We start from the raw sequence: 12,811 nt of genomic DNA, 5'->3' as shown, positions 1-12,811 counted from the left end.
CCTGTTTGTAAATGGTGACTGCATTGTGGCTCAGTGGATGTGGCTATGGAGCCATTCGTGTAGCAGGTACACTCTCTGTCAATTTCTGTGGGCCCAACGTAGTGCATCGGGTCTTCCGTGATGTCCCATCACTGCTTATACTCACTTGTTCTGGGGAGTATATTTTAGAATAAGCATTTATCATTGTTAGCTGCTTTTTTTTTGTATGTTTTATTTTAATGGTTGTTTCTTATATTCACATTTTTTCCACCTTTCTCAGAATCCCATCTGCAAATGGCAGAGTGAAAACTTTATCCATCTGCATGCCCCACCTCACTGTGGAGACATTGTTCCTCTTTGCAGGGAGTATTACATATTTAGAAAAAAATTTCAACTCTTCATTTTCACTAAAAATGTTGATATCTGTGCTTTACACTGTATTACCACCCACTCTTAATCCTCTCATCTATAGCCTGAGAAACAAGGACATGCAGATGGCCCTAGAAAAATTGATAGCTGGCAAAATATTGTGAATCTTTCATGGATTTACATATGCAAAAATAATTTAAATGTATGATTTGGCTGATGACAAGTATTTCAAAATGAAAAGATACTTTTATTTTCCTACTGCTAGTTACAGATGTGACAATATGCTGTCTAACAGAATACCAGTTCAAAATTTTATTATATCGTTTGTCATATAGTGAATGAGTAGCTTGGAAACTTTCAATTCAATGGCTCTATTTCTGGTATTGATCTCAGGGGGCAAATTCTGAATGCCTTACATTCATTGTCAGTGTTTCCTAATACTTTGAAATTTTGCAACCTTTTGGGGGGTAGTCTTGCAAAATAGACTGTTTTACTGTAAGTCCTGGAATACAGTTTATTTTTAAAGTTTCTGTAGTTCAAATAAAGATGTGGGACTCTTTATAACCTGCTTTTAGGAGTTCTATTTGTTTATGCTAATTAAATATTTAATTGTGGGATTCATAGTAGAATCACCATAAAGTGGTCAAATTGCTATGGTCACTGGTCACTTGGGCATTAATAATGTCCAAAAATGGTGATGACAACATTCTTATAAAAAGCCAAGTTTCAGAAGAGGATCTCACCAGAAATATTTATATTGTTGCTAATAAACACAGAATACCACAATCCTGAAGTAATTTTGTACAAGTCTCTGATGTACACATATTTATCACTCCAGTTCTCATTTTCCTAATTCAATCAAAAGAAAAAAAAAAACCCCATTGTCATGGAATTGATTCCGACTCCTAGTGACCCTATAAAACAGAGTAGAACTGCCCCCTAGGGTTTCCAATTCTGTAATCTTTACAGAAATAGACTGTCACAGCTTTCTCCTGGGGAGTGACTGGTAGGTTCCAGCTACCAACTGAGAACTTCAATTAGCCACTGTACCACCAGGGCTCCTGATGGTTCTTTCCTAATTCAAGATCCTTCCTCAAATTTTCCATCAGTCTTTCATTTTTCCTTTATTCTCTTGTTCCTTCCTCCATCACTTCTTTCATTCCTTCCTTTTTTATGTCCTTTATTGTCTTTTTCTCTTTCACCCCTTTATTTGTCCCTTCTCCTTTTGTCCCTTTTTTTCTTTCTTTTCCACATTAAGAACAGATTCATTTTTCTTGTCTCCATTTTCACTCCTCCACGTCATTTTACATTTCCTCCTACTCAGATTACCTTACTACATACGTAAAAAATACTTCTACCTTCTTTGTTGTGACTTTGGAGTAGAAATGACGACTGCTGCCTCTGTGTACAAGTGCTGTACACATTGTGACCTGCTCCAGTAGATGGGATTGGTCCGAACTTGGTTTTATTCATGTATGACAATACCTCCCTTATTTTTTTTTCTTTCAATTTCTCTGTATTTTAATGTTAACAACTTTTTAAAAGACCCCTCAAGAGGAAATATTATACCGCAAATACTGAAATTCCATGTTCCTTTCCTTAGATACATATGATGCTTTTGTATCCTTAAATTCTAATTTTACACTTACTGCAATTCACACTCTTAGTCACCCCTGGTCTTCCCACTAAACATTCTCCTCTGTATGTCAGCTAATCATCTCTCCATCTTTCCCTTAATCTGAGTATGATTCTCACTCATTTGTCCTTCTCTCTCAATCACATCTAATAACTCAGCAAATCCTTTTCTCTCTGTTCTCCAGGAGTTCACCATTTCTTACAAATTACACTGATGCCACCCTGAGTCACATCTCTATGACCTGTCATTTAGACTGTGTCTACATCCCACAACCTGGTCTACCTGCTTCCTCCCTCACCTGCCTTCTGGCTGTCCTCAGTGAAGCAGCTGAGTTGATTTGTGGGATCAACATTAATTGCACCTCAGCTTACACCCAGGACAAGCTAGAGTCGTCCCACTGTTCTATAAAGTTCTCCAGCAGCTATGCTTTAGTTATATAATAGTCCTGAATTTTCCCACCCATCGCCCCCTTCAAGTCCCAGTGCCCACTTTGTTCCTGCTTTAGGTACTTTTGGCTGTTGATGCTCCTTCTGGTAGGAATGTTCTTCCAGATATCTGCCCAGCTACATCCCCATTCTTCCAAATTATGGTTTTAGAAAATGCTGAGTGAAACAACTCAGTCTCCTCATCTGGCTTAGTCTGGATGCTCCTCTGACACCTGTTGAACCTTTTTAGCAACACACAAGCATCCACTGACAAGTGGGTAATGACTGCCCTTGAGGAGCATTAACTGGGAATTGAGTCCAGGTCTTTGGCATGGAAGATAGAATTCTACTACTCGACCACCACTGCATATTGTAAAATGTGGTTACTACAAATTAAAGTGAAAGCCCAGATTGAAGACTTGAGTGACCTAACACACACTGTAGTCAGTTCTCTTGTGTAGAGATATGTGGCTTCACTGCAGAGTAAATCCAGAATTAGTCTGATGTTCTAAACAGGTTGAGACTAGGTTCATCTCCTATGTGTTTCCTTCAAGTGAAAGTTTTCTGTGGGTTTGGTTTTCTGTTTGTGTACAGCTGCTTATATCATAATCATGATATTGAGGGATAGGGGAGATCATACTGAATCTTCAGCTATATAGTGAAAGATTAATAAATACAATTTAAATATATTTTATACTGTTTTGTAAGGGGCTTTTTTTAACTCCTGTAAATATCCTCTAAACATTGTCATTGATTCATAGGAATTATTATTTGATTAATGAGCCTTTTATTATTATATATCTTCTATATACACTTAAATACTACACCCATGTTTTAGTGTACTATTATATAGATTTGTATTGTTTTATAATAATATAAATGACATCAACTGAAATACCAAACTACAGAAAATCATATAATTAAGTTAACCTATATTTTAACCAGTATAGGTAACATTATGTATCAATATACTTTCTTGAAATAGAGGATATAGTCACTTTCTATATTGTATTTTACAGATATATCAGATCGTTATACTCCTTAACCTATTCTTATAAATACAGATTGTCTCTAGCTTATTGCCCTTAGAAATAAGTATTCAATTAACTCATTAATGTATATCTTTTTTATGTGTATGATTATAATTAGAACTGATACTTAAAATAGAACATCCAGGCCAAAGGATGTTAATTGTTTATTAGAATGACTGTTAACATGTGAAAAAAGTGGCTCCTAGAGCCTCATACCAGTTTTCTTTTTTTCCTATGTGTAAGAATATTTGCTTATATTTCTAAAACCCATCAAATTATACACTTAAAATGGGTGGATTTTATGACACACAAATTATACCTTAATAAAGCTAATTTAAAAAAAAAATGCTTATTATAGCACAATATTAAAAACAACCTGATGTGCATCAATATGAGTTTGGCTAATAAATTCCCACCAATCTTTACAATCAAGCAATAGTAACAATTACTAATATAGTTCCTTTATTATGAAAACATCCATGATATTTTTTAATAATTGATTTTATTGTTTTACTTATTGAGAACATACACAGTAAAAACACGCACCAACAAGACTCTACATGTACGTTTTTCCTCCCATATAAACATACACTCACTGCCTCCTAAGGTTCCTATCTAACCTTTCCAGTTGCTGTTATCAGTTTAATTCCATATAGCTAGATCTTGAAAGGACATAATGCTCAAGGCAGAGATTCTTTACTAGTTGAAATATTGTTTGGTTTTAAGAAGACTTAAGGGGATATTTTTTGTTTAGGTTTAAAGATTATCTTAGGGCACTAGTTTTTGGGGTCTCACGTCAATTTTCACCACTACCAACAGGGTACGAGGGTGTCTGTCTTACCCTTTTTAACCAGCTTCAGAATCACCAATTTTGAAATCTCTTTTATTTTCATACATGAAAATTGCCAACATATTATGACATTAGTATTGAATTTAAATATTTTCCATTTGTACATTTCACTTGTGTGGTTTTGTTTATATGTTTTATGCTCAGGTTCTTTTTCTATCTTTTCTTTGAAAGTCAGTTTTCCTTTTTCTTATAATTTTGCATGAAATATTTATATATTAAACATAATCACATTATATCAGATGAAATATTTTCCCTTTGTATTTTCCCAGTGACTTTTCTATATGATATGCGTTCATAAATGTAAATTAATTTTAAGAATCAACTATAGCTTTCTAAAATGCTTTTTTCAAATCGATTAAATATCTGCCTCCAAGCATTTTTTCGGACTTACTCATAACTTTGACCTTTGGAATTCATGAAGACATATCTAATTTACATCACACACAAATTAGTAGAAATTTAGAAATAGTCCAAAAATGATTTTTTTTTAAACCTTGATGGCTAGCAGTTTAGTCAGCTATTTTAGGATACAGAGTCTAGAGTCCAAAATCAAACCCATTGCCACTGAGTAAATTCTGACTCATAGCAACCCTATACCACAGCATAGAACTGCCCCATCCAGTTTCCAAAGCCATAAATCTTATGGACGCAGACTGCCACATCTTTCTCCCACTGAGTGCCTGATGGGTTTGAACTGTTGACTTTTTGCTTAACAACCAAGTGCTTAGCACTTTGCAACCAGGGCTCCTTCGAGTCTAGAAGAAATACCTGTTTTTTCTCTATTACTTTCAAGTTTATTTTTATTATTGTAAAAATATTAAATAATCAAACATTAAAAGTAGTAAGCACATATGGGAACACAGACAGTCAAGAGATGGAACAGAGAAAACGTGCAGTGGTGGTGAGGGGAGGAGGAAAGTGTGAAAATAAAGAAAGCAAGGGTCTCACCATATGTGCCCTCAGTTTGCATCCGGGAGCCCCCTCCTCCCTCCTGCTGTTTGCTGTTCTCAGGTCCTATTTGCTCCACAGCCAGCCAAGATTACTCACATGGCGGAAATAAGATCACAGACTCAGAAATTTAGGGGAAAGATCACTGCTGTTCACTGAGGATCTGGGATAATGAAGAAGAGAGGACAGTATCCATCGGGAAGGAGCTGGAGCCTAATGCAGCTTAATTTACCTGCCACTGCTCTTTTGATATAGCTTTAACGTTCCATCACCTTAATACAGTCAATCATTTGTATAAAAGTTGATTATGGGTTGTTTGGGTTGTGTTAGCCACCAAACATGTCATGTATAAGGAATGGCGCTTTATTTCTTGTTTTCTAACCCATCTGATGTCCTTCTCTTGCCTCATTTCACTGATTATAACCTCCAACACAGTATTTTAATAAAAGTAATGATGGTGCTTAATCCTGTGTGTTCCCTATTTTAAAGAAAATAATCTAACAATTCTTCATCTTATTGTTGGTTTTTGGAGACAAACATTATCAAGGAAAGGATGTTTTGTTGACATTGTGTTAGTAAAGTGTGTTGGATTTTTTCATTGCTTTTTCTGCTCTGAATGCCATGATATTTTTTTCCTTTTTTAATCTATATGTACACAAAATTAAATCACAAACATATCAAATCTAAATAAAATATTTTAAACATTCTAAACATTGACCGAATATATGGTATATGCATGCATGCATGTATATGTGTTGTTGCTGTTAGGTGCCATTGAGTTGATTCTGACTCATAGTGACCTCGTGAAACAGAATAGAACTGCTCCATAGGGTTTTCATTGCTATAATCTTTACAGAAACAGATCACCAGGTCTTTCTCCTGTGGAGCTACTTGATGGGTTCGAATCTCTAACCTGTCAATTAACAACCAACTGCTTAACAATTTCACAACCAGGGCTCTTTGTAAATATATACATAGACATGTACATATATAGACATGTACATATATAGGCATATACATATATACATATACATAAATATATACATATATATGTATGTATAAAACCAACCCATTGCCATCAGAGTAGAATTTCTTCACTTCCCCATGGGATATTCAAGGCTGTGAATTTTTACAGTGTAGACTGCTACATCTTTCTCCCTTGGAGCAGCCGGTGGACTTTAACTGTCAACTTTTCTGTTGGCAGCCAAGTGCTTAACCACAGCACCACCCGAGGTCCTCTGCATATATATAATATAAAACCAAACCAAACCCTTTGCCGTTGAGTTGATTTTAACTCATAGCTACCCTATAGGACACAGTAGAACTACCCCATAGAGTTTCCAAGGAGTGCCTGGTGGATTAGAACTGCCAAACTTTTGGTTAGCAGCCATAGCACTTAACCACTACATCACCAGGGTTTCCCTGTATGTTGTCGCTGTTAGGTGCTGTCAAGTTGGTTCTGACTCATAGAGACCCTATGAACCACAGAACAAAACACAGCCCAGTCCTGTGCCATCCTTACAATCGTTGTTATGCTTTAGCCCATTGTTGCAGCCACTGCGTCAAGCCATCTCTTTGAGGGTATTCCTGTTTTCCGCTGACCCTGTACTTTACCGAGCATGATGTCCTAGTATATAAAGCTAAACAAACAAAAAACTCAGTGCCATCTACTTAATTCCAACTCATAGGGATCCCATAACACAGAATAGATCTGCCCCATAGGGTTTCCAAGGAACAGTTATTGGATTGGAACTGCTGACTTTTTTTGGTTAGCAAACACAGCTTTTAACTACCGCATAAGACGTGTATATATAGATATGTATATAAAATAAATGTATATATATATATATACATATGTAGTATATATGTGTGTGTGCATATATATGTATATATATATAGTCCCTAGGTGGTGCAAATGCTAATTGGAAGCCCACCTTGAAATGCCTCAGAAGAAAGGCCTGGTGACCTACTTCTGAAAAGTCAGCCATTGAAAACCCTAAGGAGCATAGTTCTGCTCTGACACACATGGGTCACAAGGAATCAGGATTGACTCAATGGCAACTGGTCTAATTTGGATGTACGGTGAAATCTGTAAGAGCCGGGACTCGACAGGACTGCCTTGTTTTTTCAGGTCTTGCAGGTTTTCTGACTTTGACAAAGTGCAGCCTTACCACTTTTCCATTGCTTGTTTTAGTGGAAAATAGTTGAGATTTCCTTCTCCGACAGGTTTCTGCCTTACACAGTTTCTGGCTTTGGCAGGTTTTACTATATCTCTGTCTCTATCTCTAGATCCAGATCCAGGTCTAGATCTAAATTTATATATGGTGTGTGTACATATAAATATATGTATATATATACAAATATTACACATACATATATTTATATAATTCAATAAAAAGACAAATGCCTAGGGTCTTAAAAGCTTGCAAGTGGCCAGCCAAGTTACAGCAATTGGTCTCTATTTGCCTGGAGCAGCAGAAAAAGAGGGAGAGTCAGAAATAGGAGGAAGAAATGGAATGTGTACCTAATTCTTCCATGAACAAATGCCTCCTTTTCCATAAGACCAGGAGAATTGGATGGTGCTCAGCTTCCATTACTGAACATTTTGATCCAAGATTCTATGGAAGAGTCCTTATCAAAAGGGGGAAAATGCAGAAAAGAAGTCCAAATTCTCATCCGTATCAGATTTTCTGGTGCCATTGAGGATGGATGAAACCCTGAAAATGTTTCCCTAAGACAATCTTTAAATTTTCAACCAAAAATATCCCCCAAAGTCTTATTTAACCTGAACAATAAGTTAGCTTATTTAGTAAAGAATGTTTCCTTTGAACATCATGCCCTTTTGAAGTACTCTCTATACAGGATGAAATTGACAACAGCAACTCAAACGTTCAGATAGGAAGCTTACAAGCAGTGAATTCATGTTATTGGGGGAGAAAAATTCAGAAATGGAGAGTGAGAATGGTTGCGCAGAATGAAATCAATGTCACTGAATTGTACATGTAGAAATTGTTGAATTGGTGTATGGTTTACTGTGTATACTCTCAACAGCAATAAAAAATGAAATGCATGTGTATACACACACACTCATGTGTGTAATTTATTAATACCAAAATACTCTTAGCCAAAAACGACATCCTAAATTGTTATAATTGGAGGATGCAATTTGGAATAATAATGTGATTTCATTTTCGGTAGTGAAATTCACAAATATTTAACGTATATTAAAAAGTTTTGTTGTGAGAGATATGGGTTAATGGAAAACACTTAAAGACTTGGTAAAAGTATACCTTTGCAAACATTTTGGGAAGCATGAACATAATATACCCAATCATCAGTAAATTATCAAATCGTATCAATTATCAAAGTGTACTATATCAATTAAACTGCAAGAAATATTCCTAAACAACCACATACACATGTGCACAGAGGATGTAATTGCAATTATGTTAATCAAAAGTTTGCTTGTAAAGAGAAGACAAGATTTTCAAATACTGAATACCAATGCCGTGGAATAATAAGGAGCATTGGTGGTATAATGGTTAAGTGCTAGGCTGCTAATTGAAAGATTGGTGGCTCAAATCGACCCAGCCACTCTGTGGGAGAAAGACTTGGCCATCTGCTTCTGTAAAGATTGCAGCCAAGAAAACCTTATTGGTACAATTTTACCCTGTCACACAGGGACACTGAATTGAAATCGACTCAAAGGCACCCGACCACAGCAAAAAAACAAAACATAAAAACAAAACGCCATGAAGAATATTGCTGTGTGTGAAAACTGGATCTCTGAACCATGCATGGTGAATGTCATAAGATGTATTTATATATGTATATATGTATGCCAAGTAATAAATATAGATTTTTGACGGAAACATTCCCAAAAGTGCAACTCTAGTTCTTCCTGGGAAGAAATTGTCAAATGAGTCTCTCCAGGCACGTTTACATTAATTGAGGTTTTCCTACATTGCTTTATTTTACACAGATAATATTTTCATAGATAAAAAAAAAAAAATATAGATACTAGTGTTAACATGACAAAAACAAAACAACAACGAAAAAAGCAGAGCTAAGGAACAATAAAACAAAACACTTTTTACCCAATACGTGTTCCTAAATACAAATTTCAATACTTGAGTTCAAATATTCTATTTTCTATTAAAAAGTTAGTATCATGACTCATTAATGAGTAGAAAGAAACGAAATGAACATATTCATAGAGTTGTTGTATATTCTCATCACAGAAAACCCCTAGGGGCATTTGAGTTCCCCTTTAGTGTGGTCCTAAGTCCTGGTGTTCACGGTCCTTAGAGCCTAAATTCCACCTCAATTATACTGCGGTGACCTCACATGACGTGAACAGGTAATTAACCTTGAACTAAAGCCTAAGGCAGAGGGGGAGGGGAACCTGAAACTCAGAAGGCTCACAGGACTGGTAAGGTAATTAAGCAGCCTTGGTGACCGAACACCCCGCCATTCGAGAATGAAAGTGTCTGTTGACGCCAGACACGGAATTGCCCTTCGCTTCGTGGTTTTTTTCCACATGTATAAGAACCCATACAGTGAAGAAATGGAAGAGAAAAAATGTCCCCCATCCTACTCCTACTGTGCCTACTGGGGTCTTTCCACTTCATGCCTGACTGCCAGTAGTAACCAAAGGAAAGATAAATCTCTGTGAATTTTGATAACTTTGATATATTTTGATAAATTTTCTCAATTCTTCTGTTGTCCTCAGAAAGAGGAAATTTTAACATCATCATCTGTATCCATGGAAGAAACCTATGCTAACTGGTGAGGCTATTATCCACCCAATTTGTTTCTGGAGAGAAACAATGAGAGAATGTTCTGAGAATCCAAGTGTCTCTTGACCACCCCACTGAATGTGCAGACCACACTTGTTTTGTTTAAATGAAAGCTGGGGTAGGGCGGGAGGGGAGGGAGAAAAATTGTAACAAATGATACCTTTGTAAATGCGAGAGTGAGGAAGTAGTGGACGTTGACAAACTCACTGTATCGTCTCAGGCAAGACCACTGTCATGGTTGTAGCGTACAGGGAGAGAGAAGATGTTCCTTCACAGCAGCCGTTACCCTCTACTTGCTAGTAGTTAGGTGAGAAGTGACAATCCGGACATGGCAAATTTTACTAAAAACCTTTCTATTTGACATCAACTAGAAAAGATGCCATCCTAGTGTGATACTAAAGTAGGCCTTTTCCACTATTCTGCCTAGGACCTTCTTTGTGTAATTTTTAACCACCTTCATAAACCTATGCTTTTCTTTTTATTTTATTATATTTTTCATGAAGGTCAAGAGCAATGTTTATCAAATGACTTCTGGAAGCAGTCAGTAGAAAAGAGAAAGGTTGTGTTAATCACTTTACATGCAGAATATATCCTAAACCCCGTACCTGTAAAACCAAACCTGTTGTCATCTAGTTGATTCTGACTCATAACAACCCTGTAGGACACAGTAGATCTACCCCATAGGGTTTCCAAGGGAAGCAGGCTATCTCATCTTGCTCCCGTGGAGCTGGTGGGTTAGCACCATCAACCTTTCAGTTAGCAGCAGAGCACTTAACCACTGTGCCACCAGGGCTGAAAACCCCTACGCTCGCCCAGTAATCTCCTAAGGCGTGGGAGGTGATAAAACATTTCTTGCTTCCTGAACAGATGCACTTTCTTGAATCCTCTGCCTCTTTCTAAACTGTGTTTAATGCCAATCATATTTCAATTTGCTCTAATATCACAAGAAAAAAAAAAACTACAGTTGCACATAAATACATTCATACTCATGGCAACCCCATTCACGTTAGGGTTGAACTATTCTCCATAGAATTTTCAATGGCTGGTTTATTGGAAGTAGATTATCAAGTTTTTCTTCTGAGGTAGCTTTCGATATACTCAAACCACTAGCCTTTTGGGTAGCAGCCCAGCACATTAACTTCTTCCATTTACAATAAGAAAACGGAGCTATACTGTATAATGCTATTTTCCTGGAACTTTTCTGATAAACTTCACTCCAAACAGAATCCAGCCAAGTTAAGGGCTAAGCAAAGGCGAATATAACCAGAAGATCCAGGCTGCTGAGTTCATATCTGAGTGTAATAATTATCAGTGTTGTCTTTATTTCCACAGACAAGAATCAGCATGCCTGAGGAACGAGCCAACACAACCATCATAATGGAATTCTTGCTCGTGGGATTCCCTGATGACTGGATGCTACAGAGAATGTATGCCACCCTCTTCTTCCTCATTTACCTCACAGCACTGATGGGGAACCTCCTCATTATCACCCTCACCACCACTGATGGGCGTCTCCATTCTCCCATGTATTTCTTCCTGAAGAATTTGTCCTTGATTGATATCTGCTACATCTCTGTCACTGTCCCCAAGTCCGTCGTGAACTCTCTGACTAAGAGTCATTCTATCTCCTTCCTAGGATGTGCCTCACAAATTTTTTTTTTAATTTTTTTTGCTGGCACAGAGTATGCCCTCCTTATAGTCATGTCCTATGACCGCTATACTGCCATCTGCCATCCTTTGCACTATGAGACCACTATGAATATAGGCGCCTGTGTGCAGATGGTGACTGCATCGTGGCTCAGCGGGTGTGTCTATGGATCTATCCATGCAGCAGGTACATTCTCTGTCGATTTCTGTGGACCTAAAATAGTGCACCAGTTCTTCTGTGACGTTCCATCACTGCTTACACTTGCTTGTCCTGGGGAACAAATTCTAGAATATGCATTTATAATTGCCAGCTTTTCGTTTGCCTTTTTATGCTTCCTTTTCATAATTACCTCATATATTCATGTTTTCTCAGCTGTCTTAAGGATTTCATCTGCTCAAGGCAAGTTCAAAACTGTCTCCACCTGCATGCCCCACCTCACTGTGGTGATCTTGTTCCTCTTTTCTGGCCTTGTTACACATTTAGGTACAAACTACAAATCTACATCATCACTGAATCTGCTCATGTCTGTATTATACTCTATGTTACCTCCCATCTTGAATCCTGTTATATATAGCCTGAGGAATGAGGATATGAAGTTAGCCCTAGGCAAATTACTGGGTGGTAAAATGTTGCCAAAGACATAAATATTCTGCTATCTTTAAAATATTTGGAGTGCATTTTCTCTTAAGTCAAAAGAAGTTTTTAAAATGTATTTTGACCATCTATACCTTTGGAACACAAAAAAATATCTTCAAGTTTAAAAATTCTCCTCCATATTGACTTGGGACAGCCTTATCACTTTGAGAATAGGAGTAAGGAGAATCCTTTGGCTGTCTTACTATTCTACACATTTCTCTTATCATCATAATTTTTCTTATTTTAGAATTTAAAAATAATTAGTTTCACCCACTTGAGTTTTTCGAATTGTTATATTCAAAATAGACACATTTAAAATTTATAAAAATAGTTACGTAGCTACAATCATAAGGCGTCCTCATGGTGCAATGATTAAGCACTCAGCTGCTAACTGGAAGGTCACAGGTTTGAATTCACCAACTGCTCCACAAGAGAAAAAACCTGGAGATCTGATCCTGTAAAGCTTATAGTTTAGAAAACCCTTGGGACA

At 36.9% G+C, this 12,811-nt stretch overlaps 1 protein-coding gene across 1 annotated transcript; it reads left to right on the top strand.

Moving 5' to 3' along the window:
• The first annotated feature begins 10,166 nt into the window (after window positions 1–10,166).
• LOC111751783 (olfactory receptor 14A16-like) lies at window positions 10,167–12,510 on the top strand. The gene has a single exon (XM_023553675.2). The coding sequence runs from the start codon at window positions 11,382–11,384 to the stop codon at window positions 12,327–12,329; it is 948 nt and encodes a 315-aa protein (XP_023409443.1). The 5' UTR covers window positions 10,167–11,381; the 3' UTR covers window positions 12,330–12,510.
• The last annotated feature ends 301 nt before the right edge of the window (window positions 12,511–12,811 follow it).

This window comes from Loxodonta africana, chromosome 2 (genome assembly GCF_030014295.1).
Source record: "Loxodonta africana isolate mLoxAfr1 chromosome 2, mLoxAfr1.hap2, whole genome shotgun sequence".
NCBI lineage: Eukaryota > Metazoa > Chordata > Mammalia > Proboscidea > Elephantidae > Loxodonta > Loxodonta africana.
This window is presented reverse-complemented; position numbering and strand designations above follow the sequence as displayed.